This window comes from Delphinus delphis, chromosome 9 (assembly GCF_949987515.2).
Source record: "Delphinus delphis chromosome 9, mDelDel1.2, whole genome shotgun sequence".
Lineage (NCBI taxonomy): Eukaryota > Metazoa > Chordata > Mammalia > Artiodactyla > Delphinidae > Delphinus > Delphinus delphis.
Window position 1 is genome coordinate 52932894 of NC_082691.1, and position 20037 is coordinate 52952930.

The following is a 20037-nucleotide window of genomic DNA, read 5'->3' on the forward strand; positions in this document are numbered from 1 at the left end:
CAGTTCAGTCATTACATCAAAATATCTAAACCCTAACTTCATTTATGTCACTCTGAAGGAATTCCAATAGTCTCCATGGAAACCTCTGGTTCAGCAGTACAATTTACTCGATTGTTAAAATTTAGAGATAGAGGGATTTTAGAGAGTGCCTAAGACAATGCCTTGATTTTTACATGTAAAGAAACCATATTACATGTTTAAATGTCAGCCCCAGAACCTGAAGCTGTGACTCAGAATCCTGGGCCAGTGAGCCTTCGTTATGCCATGCCGCCTCCCCAGTTAGAATGGCGCGTCTTTATTTGATCAGTCTGGTCAGATTAAAAAAGAAGAAACGGATATGGCGAATTCGTTCTCATTCCTTGTGACACAAATGCTAACAAGGATAAAAATATCAAAAGAAAGTCTATAAAATTAAGGTTTGGGCAGAAAAAAACCAATAAAACTATCCCTAAAGACTGAAGTCTATCACCATTGATAGTGTACTGAAAGAAGGATGGGTGTTTAAAGATGCTTGAAAATTTAAAACAGACTTCCATAGATAATGAAAACCCCAGAGATAAAGTCTTAAAATAACAGCCGCACAGGACTTCCCTGGTGGTGCAGTGGTTAAGAATCCGCCTGCCAATGCAGGGGACACAGGTTCGATCCCTGGTCCAGGAAGATCCCACATGCCACGGAGCAACTAAGCCCGTGCACCACAACTACTGAGCCTGCAAACCACAACTACTGAGCCCATGCGCTGCAACTACTGAAGCCCGTATGCTCTAGAGCCCGTGCTCCTCAACAAGAGAAGCCACCACAATGAGAAGCCCACACACCACAAAGAAGAGTAGCCCCCACTTGCCATAACTAGAGAAAGCTCGTGCGCAGCAACGAACACCCAACGCAGCCAATAAATAAATAAATAAAAGTAACAGCCACATATTATATAGATACCTGGGAATATTCAGACAGGAACATCCAGAAACCATTAACAATTGATACAAAAATTTAAATAGGAAAGGCCCTTACTGAGGACTACAATAAGGAAAAAATATAAAACTCAACATATTGCATTGAATAGCCGAGAAATATTATTTCTTGCACTATGGAACAACAAAGGAAGAGAGAGGTTCCATTCGGTTAGTCATTTAAAATGCTACCACAGAAAGCACTTCTCCAAGGAATAACTGCAGACCAGGCAGGACAGGAAAAAACAAATTAATAAGCTTTGCACATCTTTAATTTCTGTTTATATGACAGCTGATGCAAAACAAGGAAGTCATATTATAAGATTCCTCCCTGCAAATTTATTAATCGTCCTGCAATAATGTGGGGAATTAGGAAAAAATCGTTTATGGGTAATTATCTTAAAGATCAGAGCAAATGACACATTCAAGCAATCTTTTTAGAGAAACATATCTAGCATATCACAAAGACAAATCACTGCTGAAATCATGTAAATTACTCTCCTGAAAGAAGAATTCTGAACTTCAGTTTACAGAGTGGTAAATTGATACATTTAGTTCCAGTCATCAAATGGCATAGCTGTACTTAGATGGTCTGTGGTTAAGAATGCTGGAATGAACACCACTAAGGTATACGACTAGATGGATGATACTTGACAGGGAAATGTTTGACACCCATCTGCTATGACAACCCTCTTAGATAACACATGGAAGACCTGAAGGCAAAAACCTTCCCACCGTAAATCCTCATTGTCCATTTTTTGGTGAAGTCTGTGGCCTTCTTGGAATATACTCAAGGGCTTGCCCTGGAATGTGGCTGTATAGATTAGACAATGCATACAGACTACAATGTGAATGACGCCCCCGGAGTTGTGTGATGCTGTAACACTAGTGGGTGCTGCTGAAGGACAGGGACCAGGTCTTTTTCACTCTTGAACCTCTGGACATTCTGTAGGGTGTTGTTGAATGAATGAATGAATGGCTGAACATAATCATGTTGTGTAAGGGAGATCTTAGTGGGAAGGGGGCTGGCCCTGAGTCTCTAGAGGTTCTTTTTCCCTCTGTGCCACCACCAACCAGCTAGTGTGAACAGCATAACCAAGAATCTTCAGATTTGGGAGGTCGGGGTATAAAATGGCCATAAAACCTAATAAAAGAAAATTATGAATTGATTTCACTGGGTTACTAAAATTCTGAAACAGTTTCTAAATTTAACATGTTAGGATTAAAAATAACAAACATGAAAATTTTTATAGTTGATATAATAAAGTTTTTCAATTTGTTGAGTCTACATTAGGCTATGAATATATTTATTCTGTCTTCAGAAGCAAACATGGTGAAAGCTAGCTGTCAAGGAAGAACCACTGAATTTTCAATGAGAAAGAATAGAAATGCCTTGCTAGGCTCTACAGAAAATGCAATTATGTATCTCATTCTTAGAATCTACTGTCTCACATGGAAATACAGAGAAATATAAATGCCATACCAAAGATGAACAATCCACATGTGTACAGGAAAACAGGAAGCTACTCAGATTCTGTCCTTAGTAATTACTAAGTGCCTGTCACAGACTATAATTAAGTTTTGTTTTATATTTTAATGGAATTTAAAGCAGGCTGTTTCTTGGCCACTGATAGGCTAGTTTAGTTAAGTTTGACTTTCTTTTTCAATTATTGTACTATTTCTTTTTTTGCCCAATGTCATCTTTACCAATAGGAATCTAAGGACATTCAATTTGAAGACCAAAACTGGAAAACAAGAAAAACCCCAAATATCTAAGTTTATTGATTACATAATATAGTATCTAAAACCAAGAAAGCTACTAGTATATTTAAGTTACATTAATTCATAGAGCAGAATACCAGTAAATGAAAATGTGATTCCTAATTAAAGTACATGCTAGATAATGCAGTGTCCTGAGGAATTAAATCACAAACGTCACAATAGCACAGAGGTCCCCACTTTCATCCTTCAATGAACAGTATGAAGTAGACACCCAAGTCCCTTTACCAACAATGATGTTTATATAAGCCCCTAGCTTCTCTCCAATCACACTGTCATTCAATCATATCTTCCCTGTGCATGCAAGATAACAATCTACTTTTTCACCTTCATTGGATTAGAAACTTCATATTGACTGGAACATTTGTTGAAAGAGTTTCACTGATTGCTTTTGCTTGTTTTAATAGTAAGCTCATGGTGGATTCACGCATTGCCATTGATCAGAGAACTACCTTCTGCAATCACTTCTTTCAATTCATGTAAAATTTTTATCTTTTAAAAAACTATCATTTCACATTCTATTCCTTTCCATCACTAGCTTATCAGAAAGTGCTCGGCTTTCTTTTCACATTTGTTTTCATAAATAAAGTTGTCATCACTACATTAACAGTTAAATGTTAAGGATTATAAATTTCCACAACCACACTAAGAAGCTGGCAGTCAAGATGCTCCTGCCTGCACCATGCTGTTGATTGGCTCCCACCCATCAGGACTTGCAACTCAAATCTGTGGCCAAGCAAAGTCACAATTTTCTCTAGGACAAGAACCTTAGCAGTCAACTGTCCATAAGTAAAGCCACGAATATTAAATTATCAACAAGAGTAGGACATTCGGTAAAATGTACACAAACTCCCCCTCCCTCCCAAAAGTGACTGAAGTGTCAGTTAAGGAATAACATTTTAAACAAGGATAAAATAGATGAGGACACACAAGAAGATGAGAGAGAATTTTTTTCATAAGTTGTGGATGAAGGTGTAGCAATCTAGGCAGACCATAGGCAGCTACAACTTCTCAAGTTATAGACTGAGTATTTACCTACAACAACTTAGAAAAGGCACACAGCTTGGATACGTAAGTTCTAGAAAGTGTAAAGGTGAGTCTGACAACTGGAAATAGGGTGGAGGATTGAATGTTTGTACAAACCAATTGACCCATAGGCCTTCTCTGACCATCTCTCACCCCAACCCACCAGCAGGACACTGAGTGTTTATCCTCTGGAGAAATTAAATCCAAAAGTCCTCAAATTGAGGATAAAACGTGAGAGCAGAGTGAGGCACAGAGCTGAAAAAAGGGAAATTAAGTAAAAAATGTGTTTAATTGGTCTGTGTATCTAATTGGCACCAACAGAAAAAGATACAATCAAAGCTCATTATCAAGCAATTTCAGAATACCAGGGACAGATATAAGAAGCTAATACTTGCCAGGGAGAAAGTATGATGAGGCACACAAATGCTTGCAAATCTGAACGGAATCAGACTTTTCAGTAGCAATACTAGAAGCTCTAAAGAAAGTAAGCAATACATTCAAAATTCTGAGGGGAAAAAAAACCCTCATTATATACTCAACCAAAGTTTATCAATCGTGTGGGAGCAGCATAAAGACATTTTGAGAAAACTAAGAGTTTGAAACTTGTATTTCTAACACATTCTTTCTTAGGAAACTAAAGGAGGAAGACAAGGAATCCAGGAAAAAAGGAATCTATAATCAGTAAAGGTCAGAAGGAAAATGAATCCAACCCAGAACAGACTCTGATGAATTTACTACTTACAGAGGTGTAACAGAACTAATAAGACATACTGAAACACTAAGAGGCTAGCAACAGCAGGAAGTCATTACTTGCCTTAGAATTAAAAGCCGGGAATTCCCTGGAGGTCCAGTGGATAGGACTCCATACTCTCACTGCCGAGGACCCAGGTTGCCATGTGGCACAGCCAAACCCACCCCCCCCACAAAAAAAACCTAAAAGCCATTATTGGCCCTAGGATCATAAAGGCCAAATGTTATGGAAATCTACTGACAGCTAGAGCCATGAAAAAGTGCTTCCGCACAGAAGCTGTAGTTAGCCATTCCGAGAAATACAGGTTAAAGCAGGGAAGAAGTAGGGATGAATATATTCAATCCTCATACTTTTCCATTGCCTGAACTCGATTGGGAACCAGTAGCCAAGGCAGCTTGGAGGATGTATTCCCTAGGGGTTAGTCATCCAGGACATAGGGCAGGGAAGAAGAGGGTAGAGAACAGATTTGGAGGGAAACAGAGAACAACTAGCTTAGGACCTACAACAACAGGAGAGGGGGGAAACGGAAGTCCTAAGATGACAGATGTTCAGCTGCGCTAAGGCAAGAAATCAGAGAGCCAAGAGAGGAAAGTTTCAAGGAAAAGGTTGAGGGAGGGAGATGTCAAGAAAATTAAATGGAATTGACAGATCTGCTGATGTGTTTGAGCATTTGGAAAATATTTTCCATATATAATCGACAGATCTTTTATGACTATAAATAACAGTAGGGACAAGGACAACTAAACTAATAAAAAGCAGAGACAATTATAAAGTCCAGGAAAAACCAAAGGTTATACAAGAAAGAATACATAATCATGAATACTACTTGACTTCACCATGAATAATATTAATATTTACATATTAATATTTCAAAATGTGATATAGATTCTATATTGGGAGAATGAGATGAAGGTGGAGTTGGGGGAAGGTTGATGGAAGAAAGTTAAATCTTTGTCTACTATACACCTACTTAGTAGCAATGTCTAAAATAGTAACTTAGAGATGGCAATATAAACAATTATTTAAGACATGTGGAGATAGATCCTAAAAGAGTTGAAAGTAGTAGTTACTTCTGAGAAATAGGATTAGAGGATGAGAATGAGTGAAGCAGGAGATTACTACTTTTGTTATTGTTACTACTGTGGCAGCTATTAGTAACTAGTTATATCTGAAATAGGTTTAATTATTAAAATTTTCTGATTTGGAAACTGAAGATAAGGATAGTTAAGCGATCTGATCAACTAAATTCACACAGATAAGGAGTGGCAGAGCCTAATTTAGGCTTTCAACGTATTTTCTACGATAACATGGCCTCCTTTATACAGCAAACCACTGTTAGTTACCTTGATCAGAGAATCAATAGCTACATGAAAAAACACACAACTTGTAAAACATAAAAGGCACTAGTGAACATCCAATGCTCTCCAAACTTGGAGTACTAACATATATTTCCGAATTAAACACACGTGCACACACACACACGCGTAAGATGAGAACATCCTGGGCCAAAATTTCTAATTCTCCAGACACAGACAGTATGTGAATCTCCCTAAAACCAAATACAACAGCTTCTATTTCTTTGATATATTCTATAGCACCCTTGGATTGTATACTTTAATAGAAATACAAAATATTTAGCTTGGCTGGTTGATGTTCCAAAAGCTGAATAAGAACACTATTTTCAACATTTATGGAGTCATATATTTCTTAAAGAATTTCCGCATTTATCCATCTCTTGCAGCTATGAACCAGTGAGGCAGCTAAGTATACCAAGGGCTATCTTAGTATCATGAAACTTAGTCATTGTGATTGGCTATTTAAATATTATCCAGGGCTTCCCTGGTGGCGCAGTGGTTGAGAGTCCGCCTGCCGAAGCAGGGGACACGGGTTCGTGCCCCGGTCCGGGAAGATCCCACATGCCGCGGAGTGGCTGGGCCTGTGAGCCATGGCCACTGAGCCTGCACATCCGGAGTCTGTGCTCCGCAACGGGAGAGGCCACAACAGTGAGAGGCCCGCGTATCACAAAAAAAAAAAAAAATTATCCAAAAACCAGTTGTGGGTGACCAATTACTTTGCCAACTTTGATACAAGTGGGGGGATTTTTATTTGTTTTAAAAATATTTAGTAGTGAAAACTACATATACAATGTCTCATTTTATATGTTATGATTCAGCCAGCCCATCATTAACAAGTGACCAAACACATCCATTGAAAACACACATACACTCTCTCTCACAAACACACACTGATAAACAACATGGGATGTAATAACCATAACCACGCTAAGCTTCTGATAGGATAAGAGAACAGGTTCCCTTCAGCATTCCAAAGCCATCACTAAATGCAGCACTGTGGCAGCCACTCCATAATGTCATAATAATCTAATATTAGAGAACTGTACTTTTGGAGACAATTTGTTATAAAGCAATGTAACAGAAGTTTTCCACAAGGAATAGTTTGTAGCCAGCACTCCTTCGGTGTGAATTGAGCACTCAAATGCATTGTCTCTTCTGACTACTAGTATTTAGCAAATTATTGCTCCAGTGCTTTATGAGTAAGAGGACCACACGTCACAGTTATATCCCTGTTTTACACCTATTGCCCTAGCAGAATTACTATTAACTCTAAAAAGTATCCTGGTATGGACAATATACTCTATGGTCATCGCAATTTTAAGGGACTTCAGTAGTGGGAGTGGCTCAGAAAGTACGGCTGCCACCAGGAGCTCAGCTTTTGTCCCCCAGACACCCTTCTGACTATCCCTGTTCTTTTGTCATGTTCCATTGCATTGTCAGTGGCTACACTGGCAAGTCATTTGGGTCATGTATTATTTGAGCAGCTCTCAAGATCTCTTAAAGAGTTGTTACTTTTGAGAGTGACTAATCTGAATCCCCCTTGGTCTCATGACCTGATTAATTAGAAAATGTGTAAATAATGTTGATAGATGATTTTATGTAGCCCATGAACTCAAATTCTCAGTTTTTACTAGCATTCTTTTTTAAATGGACACATTCGTTTTAGCAGAAGCGGTAAATGAGTAATGGTTAAAAATTGTGAAAATACTTGCCAGTATAGATATTGGTCTCATGAAAATGTATTCAATCCAATGATTCATGTCTTAAGTTTATTTCAAAAAAACTCCACCCTGAATAAAATTATATAATATAGACTATTGATGTGAGGAGAGAAAGCAGTCTGCAAGGCTGTTGTGTGAGAGGGAAAGCCATCTACTTTGTTTGAAATATGCAAAGGATCCAACGTGACTCAGATCATAACCTAAATTCTCAAAGAGGTATTTTACTTACTTGTGTTTTGGAATCACTTTACTAGTAAAATAAAAAACAACTGCTTATAAATCATCTTAAGAGATTATGTAATATGGTATAAGGAGAAAGAGCTTTGGAGTAGGTTAGCTCTGAGTTTGAATGTCAGCTCTATTTACTAACTATGACCCTTACTCTCTTATTTAGTCTCCCTGGGTTTTGTTTTCTTTCACTGTATCATAGAACAGTAGGTAAGTAATTAAAATGCATAAAAGGACTTAGAATACAGTTTGTGTTCAGTAAAAGTATCTATTATTGTTACCATTATTACTATTGCTTAAGACAATTTATGGTTCTTTCTCTTAAAACACTGGTAAACAAGCCTGAGTCCTTAGGAAACTTTATTTTATTACATAAATTTCCTTGGTTCAGGAGAGATCATTAAGGATGATGGCAGAACTCTATATTGCCAGTATGTATGGTGATTAGGCTTATTTAATAAAATGAATGCTAAATGGCCTTATAATACTCAATAAATAGGCAATTTCTTTTCTGATATATGCAAAATCAATTTTGATGCAGACGTTTTTCTATATATCAAGATCGGTATGGAAATTTTTTTCTAACCACCCAGCTGCTACAATGTTAAATAAATTAATTTTAATCCTAAATCAGAAATGCTATAGAGAAAAGGGTGATTTAATATGCAATCTCATTACATTTGACAGGTTTATTTATAAATGATTTGCCCCACATTTTGACAAGCATAGTTAATATGTTAACTAGCTTTGAAAAAGATGATGAAAGGGAGAGACTGACATGCTATCATTCTTTACACACCATGTTGGGGAGCACTGGAACTGACACAAGGTGGTATCACTATATATTGTGCCCCCCCCAAAGCACCATGATGATGAGATATTTATTAGCTACAGATTAATTTAGTCACTATGCTAAAAATTAATCCCTTAAAATAATCCCAAGTGACCTTCTGCTTTAGAAAACAAATGCCATTCTAAACATATTTATGAGCTTCTATAAAGGAATATAAGGCTTATTTAAGAGCAATGACCTCGACAGCTAGAGCAGAACTCCTTGACAAGGGAGGAACTACACAGATAAGCTCCTTTTCACATTTGCACTTCTCTTAATGTGGTTTTCAGTACTTGGTAAGCCTTTTTGGTTTAGAAGCTTAAAGATGATGTCCTATGCCTTGACTTTCAAAGAGTTATAAAATCCAAGAATTAAGGGAAGCTATACATGACACAAAGTCCAATTTGATTCCTCTGCTTAAACCCTCCTTCACAGAGGCAGACAAAGGTGTCATAAAGCTATCTTTCTTGATGAGTTCTCAAATCACACACTATATTCATACATCACCACCATGCTGGAGACCTAGAGCAGTAAATCATAACAAGGAGAGCTCTGACTTCCATCACTTGCTGCCAATGTTAATGAATAAGTGTCTTCATTAATATTTTTATTGCCCAAAGCTATTTAAACAGAAAACTGGAAATTGTAACACTGTGTAGGGATCGTTAGTTTTTAGTTACTACCCCACTGCCCCAGGACGGTAAATGAACTGTAAAAATAGCCTGAAACCACTGCCACCTGCCCCCCTGCTACTGTCTATGGGTTAATATTTGTACTTCTCTTTGGTGCAGCTGAGCCATGACTAAATTATAGTCCCATTTCTAGATCTTTGAATACCCAGCATCAAGGTCACTAATTATGCAAAAATCATTGCCCTGTGAACTTTTCTCTAACTGGAAAAATACATACGTTTTACCTGACTTATAGGAAAGTAACAAAATGGCTTTTAGAAAATGGCTTGGAATGAAATCAGATTCAGAGTGACAGGCATAGCACAGACATAACTCAGATTTTAGGGCTTAGAAATGTAGAGCCAATAAGCATGGGAAACTGCTCCAACATAACACATTTACTATTTGCTTTTGGCAATGAATAATATTGGCAGCAGACAAAAGGGCATTTGGGGTCTATTAGTTTATATCAGTTTTCCTCCCTTCCACTTAAATAACCATCTTCTTCTTATGATTCATTATGTCTCTGCTTAAAGCAAATTGGCAGAAAGCAACCAAGCCTTCTTCCTTAAGAGAATGGACACCAACAGGCACATACATGTCAAAGAAAGGTTGGGGGCAGGGCGAGTGGAGAGGCACAGACTGGAAGTCAAACATTATATATCACAAACAGACATATTAGCAAGTCCCAATCCATGCGGTTCTCTGTACTTTAAAGAGCACTTTCAAAGGTTTGGGAAAAATTAGCCACTAGTGTATAAAAAATAGCTTCTCCTCATTCTGAGGGTAGAGTCTTAACTGCACTGCCAAGCAACTAAGACAAAACTGGCTCCAAGCCACAAATATTTCCAAACTATGTTCTATTAGCAGAGTCCTTAACTGACCTCACTGAAAAACAATCTAGAATTTCCATTCTCAAAACGTAGAGAAAAACACTCTATAACTCATACAGATCTACACCACAGAAAAATAAATATATCCACGTGTACACAAAATGTTGCATATATTTTCAGTGGCTTTACAGATGCCCAAATCCCATTCCTAAGGGGTTGTTGGAATCTAAATTAAGTAAATCTACACTGTACCCTACATCACAAGGAACTTGATTATTTTCTCTCCATAAAATGTTCGGATCAGGGCTTCCCTGGTGGCACAGTGGTTAAGATTCCGCCTGCCAATGCAGGCAGAATGGGTTCAAGCCCTGGTCTGAGAAGATCCCACATGCCACAGAGCAACTAAGCCCATGCACCACAACTACTGAGCCTGTGCTCTAGAGCCCGTGAGTCACAACTACTGAGCCCACGTGCCACAGCTACTGAAGCCTACATGTCTAGAGTCTGTGCTCTGCAACAAGAGAAGCCACCGCAATGAGAAGCCTGCGCACCACAATGAAGAGTAGCCCCTGCTCGCTGCAACTAGAGAAAGTCCGCATTTAGCAACGAAGACCCAACGCAGACAAAAAGAAAGGAAGGAAGGAAGGAAGAGAGGGAGGGAGGGAGGGAGGGAGGAAGGGAGGGAAGGAGGGAGGGAGGGAGGGAGGGAGGGAGGGAGGGAGGGAGGGAGGGAGGAGGGAGGGAGGGAGGGAGGGAAGGAAGGAAGGAAGGAAGGAAGGAAGGAAGCAAGGAAGTTTGGATTAAAAATATCAGGGAAGAGGCCAAGCCTCATCACAGCCTAATTTACTAAAAGTCAAGATTATTTAGGGTAGAGCAGTGAAGTAAGTACAGGGCAAGAAGATAAATGACACATGCTGAAGCTTTATTGAGGTCATAAACATTATGTGAACATGTAGCTGAATTCTGTATGTAGGGCATCATCATTCATGGAAGATGATTCATGCTATCAAATAGCCATGTGCTATGTGAACTGTTTTACTCTGAACACAATTGTGAGTCTAGAAAAGGGATCTACCACTCATCGTAGTTTATCATTAATATTAATTACACATTAAACCTTGCAACTCTTTGGGCCTCCTATAATAGAATTTTAAGTTTTGCTAAACCACTGTGTAAAACTGTGACTCTATTGAAATTAAACTTACTCTGATATTTTTAAAAAGTAATCATTTAATTTCATTTTGGATAATTGGTACCAACAGTTTTCAGGGGTACATTGTACCGAATTTAGTACCTTACAGTCACAGCAAAATTTTCAGACCACTTATCTGATTTCCGTTGTGAATTTAAACATGCTCCTACAACTTCCAACCTATGCTGCTGTTTGGAGATATACACTTCCTTGTTATAAAATAAATCTACAAACTAAGACCCTTAGGGAGAAAAATCACCAAACTGACAGCTAGAAAAATGTCTCTGCCCCTGTCCATCAAGAACCATTAGCAGACACCATCTGTAAGGGAGTCCCTGATTAGGGAACATTCCCAATTATGTTTTCAAAAACTCCAGTGGTATTGCCACACACAGGCCAACACTCCAGCACCATTAATCTTCATTCAGACTGTTAGGATGTTTGTCTAGGCTTGACCCAGACCAAGCACTATAGATAAATTAGCTAGAGTAAAGCTTCCATTTCTCACCACATGTCAAGGCAGGTGGAATATTCTGTCGAGCCCAGGAGGACATCTGGAGGTCTGTACCACAAGGTAACCACTTCATTGGAGTATGTGTGGCTAGGGACGGATTTTGCTCTTGCAAGACCTGTGGGTTACATGAAACATAAAGAAGTTTAATAGGCATTAATAAAACAAGGGAATTTAAATTTGAATGTTCACAGTTTTAAAAGGTCAAAGGTGATATTATAATACAGAATCACGAATGCAATGTCAAGGTTACTAGAAAGGTTGGGGAAAGCATTGTTGTGGTCTAACTGTTTCAAATACATGCTAATAACCAATAAATCATTTATATTTCCTAATATAGCACCAAGAATCTAAAAAAAAGTATCCCAGGAGAGTAAACAAACAATTCATAAACTATTTGATACTATGCAGAAGCTTGGAAATCTCCTGGACTTTCCAAAGAATGTCTCATGGTACTTTAGTTCTGAGAGTTACAAATAAGTGTGATATGGAAAAGTCCCAAGGTCAAATACCTTTGAGAAAAGATGGTTTAAAAAGTAAAACAGGTTTCCGTACTGTGAGACTTCTCAGTGCCCTTAATTTTTCTAATGTGTACGGTGAATCTGAAAGATAAGAATATGACTCTTTTCTCAAAGGGTTTTTCCAAAACTTCTTTTGGTTTTAGGGTTCTGTCAAACACTCACTAAGAAATGCTTATTCAGGAGGTTCACTTGAAAACCACATAAAAAATAATCATAAAGGAACAGTTAAATAAATCTGGTATGTGGAAATGATGAGAGACCATATAATAAATTAAATTGTTTTCTAAGAATGTTTAAAAATTGGGAAAGTGGTCACAATAAAATGTTAAGTGATAAATTACATGCAGTTTGACCTCACAACCATAAATATTTATGCACTGAAAAAAGACTGGTGGAAAATATATTTGAATAACCTTAGTGGTTAGTTCTGGAATACAAGATTATCTGTTTGTTTTTTTTTGCGGTACACGGGCCTCTCACTGTTGTGGCCTCTCCCATTGCGGAGCACAGGCTCCGGACGCGCAGGCTCAGCGGCCATGGCTCACAGGCCCAGCCGCTCTGCGGCATGTGGGATCTTCCCGGACCAGGGCACGAACCCGTGTCCCCTGCATCGGCAGGCGGACTCTCAACCACTGCGCCACCAGGGAAGCCCTGGTTTTTTAATTTAATAAGTTTTTCTGAGTTTTTTCCAAGTTTTCTACAATTAATACATAATTAATTCCTTTAAAAAACACAAAATCTATAGATATTATTTTTTTAAGAGAAAAAATCTGTGATAGCTTTCTATCTGGGTATGTTCATTAATGACAAGTGTAAAGTATTATTTATCACTGTGATGCTCAAAGCGAATAAACATTTTTACAGTGAACCTACCATAACATATTTATTTTAATGTTTTGATTATTTAAATTTTTATGTAGTACTTAGGAACATAACTTTTCTCAGTTTATTAAACACGTGGTATTCCCTTTACTGTATTATATGTAAATGTTAAAATTAATAGAGCATCTGGTGAGAAGATGAATTTCTAATTAGTTCAACTATGGTTACAATAACTCAATTTTTCCTACCATGCAGTTTTTATAACAACACAATGGCATATTATAAATTGACTGTTTATAAGTATTCCATATTAAAATATACAGATTATACACACACAAACATACCTACACATGTACTGTCCCTAACTTTTCTGCACATGAATAGAATAACTATTTCTGATATCAGATTTCCATAATAACCTCTACTCCTTTTCTCTGCAAGGTTTTATCCTACCTCAAAGCAGGCAAAACTGAACAACAGATAAAACAGTCAGGGTGGTAAAGTGTTTCCAGAGTTTCGTAATCTCATCAAAAAGTTTAGTTCCTCAAATGAGCATGTTTCTATACAGACTAAAGAGCTAATAAGCACAAGTCCTGAAGTAGGTTCTGACTCGTTCCATATGCTGTTGTCAAGGCAAATGGGATGCCAAAAACATTCAGGCTGGATTCCCTTGGTTTTGCCAAGTCCCTGTTGACAAAAAGCTAGGCCAGAGGGATAGGAGAATTTAAGAATATGAGATTTTCTTTGACAGCTCAGAAGACCAGACTGGTTACAGAAAATTGCGATACCCCCAGTATTTTTTATTTTTTTTGCGGTACGCAGACCTCTCACTGCTGTGGCCTCTCCCGTTGCGGAGCACAGGCTCCGGACGCGCAGGCTCAGCGGCCATGGCTCACGGGCCCAGCCGCTCCGTGGCACGTGGCATCTTCCCAGACCGGGGCACGAACCCGTGTCCCCTGCATCGGCAGGCAGACTCTCAACCACTGTGCCACCAGGGAAGCCCAGATACCCCCAGTTTTAAAGGGAGAACCAAACCTCAAAATTACCTAGAAATAGTATAAATCTAAATAATGATATGTGACTTCAGGTCAGTTATGCCCACTCTGAATATAAGTTTGTAAAACTGATTAAATATTTCTGAAAAATATAAACAGAAAAAGCTCTTCATCTACATTATTTTTCTCCATCTCATGTTTCAGTCAAGGACTGCCCAAACTCCATTCACATGGGTCACACAGCTTCCCAAATCAACAACGAAAATGAGTTTTCAATATCTAACTCTTCAATGTGTTAAGACAGTTTCTTAAAGTGGTTTGCATGTAAATGTGTCATATTAAAGCATGTTATTATATTTTTAAGATACATTCTTCTGTATCACTTGAGAAAAACTCTCATATCTCACTTTAATAGTCAATTAAAACATAATCTTGTAGAGAGTGTCCTGTATATTGTTAAACGAAAGGTTTTTACCCTAAAAGTATTTCTGTTCAGTTAAAAAGATAAATAAATGCCAAAACTTTTCAGGGAGGGAGCACATTATTAAAACAATGACTCAAAAGAAAAAAAAAGTACACCTTGAAGTAGAAATATACAACTGCATTTTTAAATAAATATATTTAGTAAAGATATTGCTATGTATTTATACAGTTCATGCATCAAAACACGCTCACTATGCAAAATTTATTAAACTGCATCCTCCGGCTGAAGGAAAACTGTAGGACAGGATTAATTAGCACAGCATGTGTGAAAGCTTTCTTTCTCTGTTCCTTGTCAGTTGCTATGGTTACACTACAGGAAGAAAGCTACAATACCTTCTAAAAAGGATGAAGTTCATGGGTTATTATCAAAACTTCTTATATTAATGTTCAGTTTGAATTAAGAGTCAAAAAGCAACGTGAAATGCTAACTAGATGACTATAGGTTATTTATACACTGCTGCTTTGGCTGAGTGTGTACATATGAAAGGGTGCATGTTCCTTAGGGCACCTAAAATGGCTTGCCTAACGATTCAGAGTATCCAACTTGAAGATGTTACCACTTCTAACTAAGGCAAGACCCTAAGAGTGGAGTAAAAAATCCTATCATTAAAGCCCTCTTGCCAATTATTCAAAGTTGGACAACCTTGATTCTAGCTAGCATAGTAGAATCTTAGATTTCCAGAAGAGTTAAGAAGCTTTACAGGTAAGCTCTTACCCAAGGAAAGAATTCCTTTTCATATCTCTATAAGATGGTCTAACTTCGGCTGCCACCCTGAGCCTGGTTCTACCCTCTGGTAGGGACACAAAGTAAATCATGTGACAGTTCTTCCAACATTTGCCTCCAGAAGCCCAGCCCTTTGGCGCCAACCAATGGAGATTCTTCAGTCTTTATCTTAAAAGTTCTCTCAGCTGCAATGGATACAGCTGACCACTCCCATTCTTTCAAATTTACTCCCTTGACTTCTCAGTTATGGAAGAGATAATAGGAGTGACTTGGTCTGCTTCTGGAATCTTCCTCTATCTGCCCCATAACTGCTGGACTTGTCTAGAGTTATATATTTAAACCAGTGCTTTCTAAATGTATACACTCTGTGGGTAACTGTGGCTAATGCTATGTTTTAACTGTCATCCCTAGGTGACTTCTCTTAAGATTTTATCTCCAGCTCATACTTGTCTGTGGGCTTCAGATCTGGGTCTACCCAATTCCTCACTAGACATAGGGATGAGGATGTCCTACAGGCACTAACCACAAGTTACAACCACTAACCACTGGACCCCAACCACAAGTCTCTATGGCCAATTGCACCGTTAATACAGGGAACATGCTGTGAGTCCAGGGTCAAATGCAATTTACTAGTAAACTGTTTTAGGTTCCCCAAACAGTAAAAGTTATTTTAGCTGCACACTCATGTTCATTAGATTTCTATTCTATGCACATCTAATTATTCTTTCAAATTCTAATGCATCCTTTTTGCAGGCAGTAACATCGGTTGGAGACTTGAGTTATCCCTCTGACTCTATGGAGAAAATTGCTAAAACTAGCATTGGTGTCCAAGAATACTAATTCCCATGTCTTTGCTTTGACTAAGGAATTGAGGAAGAACTGGCAACACTGACTTGTTTCTTTTGAATTAAGTGGAATAATGGCAAAAGGTAGATGGACTTGCGAAAGCCAACTAAAATACAATATAAAGGAATATCTCTCACCACTTCAGTCTTTCCAGAGGATGTGCCACTGTTCTGTGCTTGTCAGTGGTTTTGTATTTTATATTAGAGCAACTCCCACACGTCTCTCTCACACCTTACCTCATTCCCCAAACTGAATGATCAGAAAAAGAGTGTCTTGCTCTTAATCGCAAAATCAATATTTCTAGGAAAGGGGCTCCTTTCTTCACAGCTTGATACCACACAGACATGACATACTTGGGTAACAGTTTACCATTAGGCTGTCAGGCTGAAAAGGGGAAGACTTCTCTATTCTGTGAGCTAGTCCACGGAGCAAGGCTTTTATATTTCTTTCCCATTCTGCAGTCCTGAGAACTGGCCTGGAATTTATTTTAAATAGACATTTTTAATGGTGTCCTCTCCCTCCTAGAGGGTTTACATTAAGTATCTGATGATGTACTAAAGCTATTTTTAAAAATTCATTATTGCTGCTCTTACAGTGTATCAATAAACAACCATCAATCAAAACAAAACAAAAAAGCATTTTCTTCTGGTGTTGTCCAGAGTTTTGGCTTTAACCTTTTGTCTCTGCACTTGACAAGTTTTCCTGGAGGATCTGATTTACTCCCATGTGTTCAGTTACTATCTGTCTGCTGAAGATCCCAAATATGTATCTCTACTATCAATCTTCCCCTAAAACTTTAGATTTCTAAATAAAAAATGTCAACTTAGATCCTCCATATGTATCTTTAAGATTTTTATTGTCCCCAATTCTCCAACCATTACTACCCCCTCCAGTGTTCTATAACTCACCACTAAACATCACCATCCATCCATTCTCCAAAGCTGGAAGTCTTGTTTCGTTATAGGCTACTTTTGAAACAGGAGGGAAGGGGACAGGGCACAACCTTTAAAAGAATGACATAGCCAGAGGACACGACATAAACTGATTAGAACCATGTAGGTCCAAGATGGCGGACTTCCACTAGACCTTGAGCCTCAGTAAACGCTGATTGTAACACATCAGCAAGCTAAATGACACACCCACAGGTGCCATGACAGTTCCAAGGCTGACTCTAAAAGTCAAAGAGTGGGTAGTGGCCCAGTTCCTGGAAATTCCCACCCCTTCCCCAAAATAGTTGGAATACTCCCCCCACTCATTAGCCTATGAAATTACCCACCCCAATAAAAACTGACAACCCCATACCCTGGGCCGCTCTCCCCTTCTGAGATGGACCATACTCTGTCTGTGAGGTGTGTTTCTCTCTAAATAAATCTACTTCCTACCTATCAACTTTGTCTCTCACTGACTTCTCTCTGCAATGAGAGATCAAGAACCTGAACTTCATTAAGTCCTGAGACCAGGTGTGTGATCTCAGTTGAAAGAGCGTGGGTTCAAGTCCCAATCTGAGTTGCACAGTTTCACTTTCACTTAAAAATTCAATGGATTTTACTTTATAATTGCTCTCTTTTCTTCCTTCTCCTTAGGTCCTCATCATCATCTCTTGCTAGAGTATTACACTAGCCTCAGGTCTGTCCATGGCAAATAGTTATCAACTTTGAAATACATCCTAGACAATAAATGACCGACATTTATTGAGATTAATTTTACTGAAAATTAAAGTTTAACTGGAACACGCTTCAGTGTGAATAATAAAAGACTTGAATGCCCAATCTTCCCCTATAAGCATCCTCCAAACCTCTTGCCCCATATTTGCCATAACAGAAAGCAGGAAATGTGAGCATTTTAGGGGCAGGCCTATGTTTTTTATACACTTAATATCACATGGTGTTTCTTAAAGTGGAAAAAAAGTTTTGAGATAACAATTATAATCTCCTTTTCTTTCCTTTAAATGAAACGTATTTGTTGTTTTTTTTTCTGTCCAGATTTCTACTTTAACAGAAGCTACTTTTTACAGGATACAAAAATCTCTTTAAAATGTTATGACTGGCATTTGTCAGAATCTTTCAACTGAATAAGAGTAACCTCTGAAAACAAACTCTAATTAAAATGAAATTAAGTCCAGAAGACATTAAAACATGTTAAGGCAATATTTTATTTTGTTCTGATTTTATATATATATATATATATATTTTTTTTTTTTTTTTTCTTTGCGGTACGCGGGCCTCTCCCTGCTGTGGCCTCTCCCGCTGCGGAGCACAAGCTCCAGACGCGCGGGCTCAGCGGCCATGGCTCATGGGCCCAGCCGCTCCACGGCATGTGGGATCTTCCCAGACCGGGGCACGAACCTGTGTCCCCTGCATCGGCAGGCAGACTCTCAACCACTGCGCCACCAGGGAAGCCCTGAATTTTTTAAGTTAATAAATTATGCCTAACTTCTGTCTATCCTCAAGAGCACTTCTTTTATATCTTTCATTTGAAATAACAGAAATGATCATAATATTTTAATAAAGACATTCTAAACAAAGGAAATTTTCAAAGAATTAAATTTTTTATATAGAAAGACTTTATTTTCTATTTTGCATAGAAGATAAAAACAATATATTCCTCTGGGAAATACTGCTTTACATGAAATTAATAGGAGTGGTGGTAAGACCAATTAGTCAGAGTTCTTTGGCTGCCTACCATATAACAAACATGCTTTTGCTACCAGAGCAGTAGTCTGCATATCAGAAGACTTGTGATAAGAAAAAAATGAAATGCCTGACAGTCGTTCTGACACTAACGAGTTAGTTGTGTCTCCTTGATTAAGTCACTTAAGCTCTCTTGCTTATGTGTACAATAAGGGGGCTGAGATCAGAGTCATCAAACTACGGCCTATGAGCTGGCTACCTGTCCTTGTAAATAAATTTTGCTGGGAACACAGCTACGTCTGTTCTTGCACATATTGTCTATGGCTGCTCTTGTGCTCAGCAGCAGAGTTGAGTAAGTACAACATGTAAAGCTACAAAATTTAGTATCTGGCCTTTAAGAAAAAGTTTGTTGACCCATGGGCAGACTAAGGAAACTTTAAAGTCCATCTGGGTACTAAAACTCAGTGATCCTAAGAAAATATTACTAAGAACCTTGTTCATTAAATGTATGAAGGTCATATATGCTCAAGTTCTTAAAAAGCCCTTTTAAGTAAGTAATTCCACCTCACTGATCCCATCACATCACATCTGCATTAGGAGAAAAATGCAAAATCATTTTCAAGAGCGTATACATGAATATATCATCATTTTCACAGTTCACTGGTTTACATTTAATTTTCTAGTTTCTGCTTCTCAGTTAATGAAACTCATAGTTATTATTCCAATGCTAGATGACAACACAATATAGAAAATGAATTTCATAACCTGACTAAATTGGCAATTTTGATGAATTTCCATATCCATGATGATTTGTTTCCAGTTTTTAAAAATTAAAGGTAAAACATACTAAATTCATCATAAGAATCTAAGTTTTAAATCAAGACATAATACTCAGAACTTTTAGGCCATTTGCTTATAAATATGTATTTATATACCAAAAATATTATGAGCATGCATTTGTATATGTTAAAGAGAGATTATTTATTGAACTGTAACTATAATTAGGTCAAATAAACTAAGAATAATTACGATTTTATGCCAGAGGTATGCTTTGTGCTTAATATGAAAGAAGCCAATGTATAAAGATGAAATTATCATACATACATAACATTCGAAATAACAATCTATGCTCATTAATTTTTTTAGCTTTGAAGAAAAATAATAAAT

At 37.8% G+C, this 20037-nt stretch overlaps 1 protein-coding gene across 4 annotated transcripts in view; it reads right to left on the reverse strand.

Moving 5' to 3' along the window:
* Positions 1 to 20037, reverse strand: part of CDK14 (cyclin dependent kinase 14) — a 609402-nt gene that overhangs the window by 217368 nt on the left and 371997 nt on the right. For all 4 annotated transcript variants that reach the window (XM_060020565.1, XM_060020564.1, XM_060020563.1 and 1 more), the window contains one exon: positions 11847 to 11967. In XM_060020565.1, coding sequence (XP_059876548.1) covers positions 11847 to 11967 — 121 coding nt within the window. The remainder of the gene's footprint in view (positions 1 to 11846; positions 11968 to 20037) is intronic.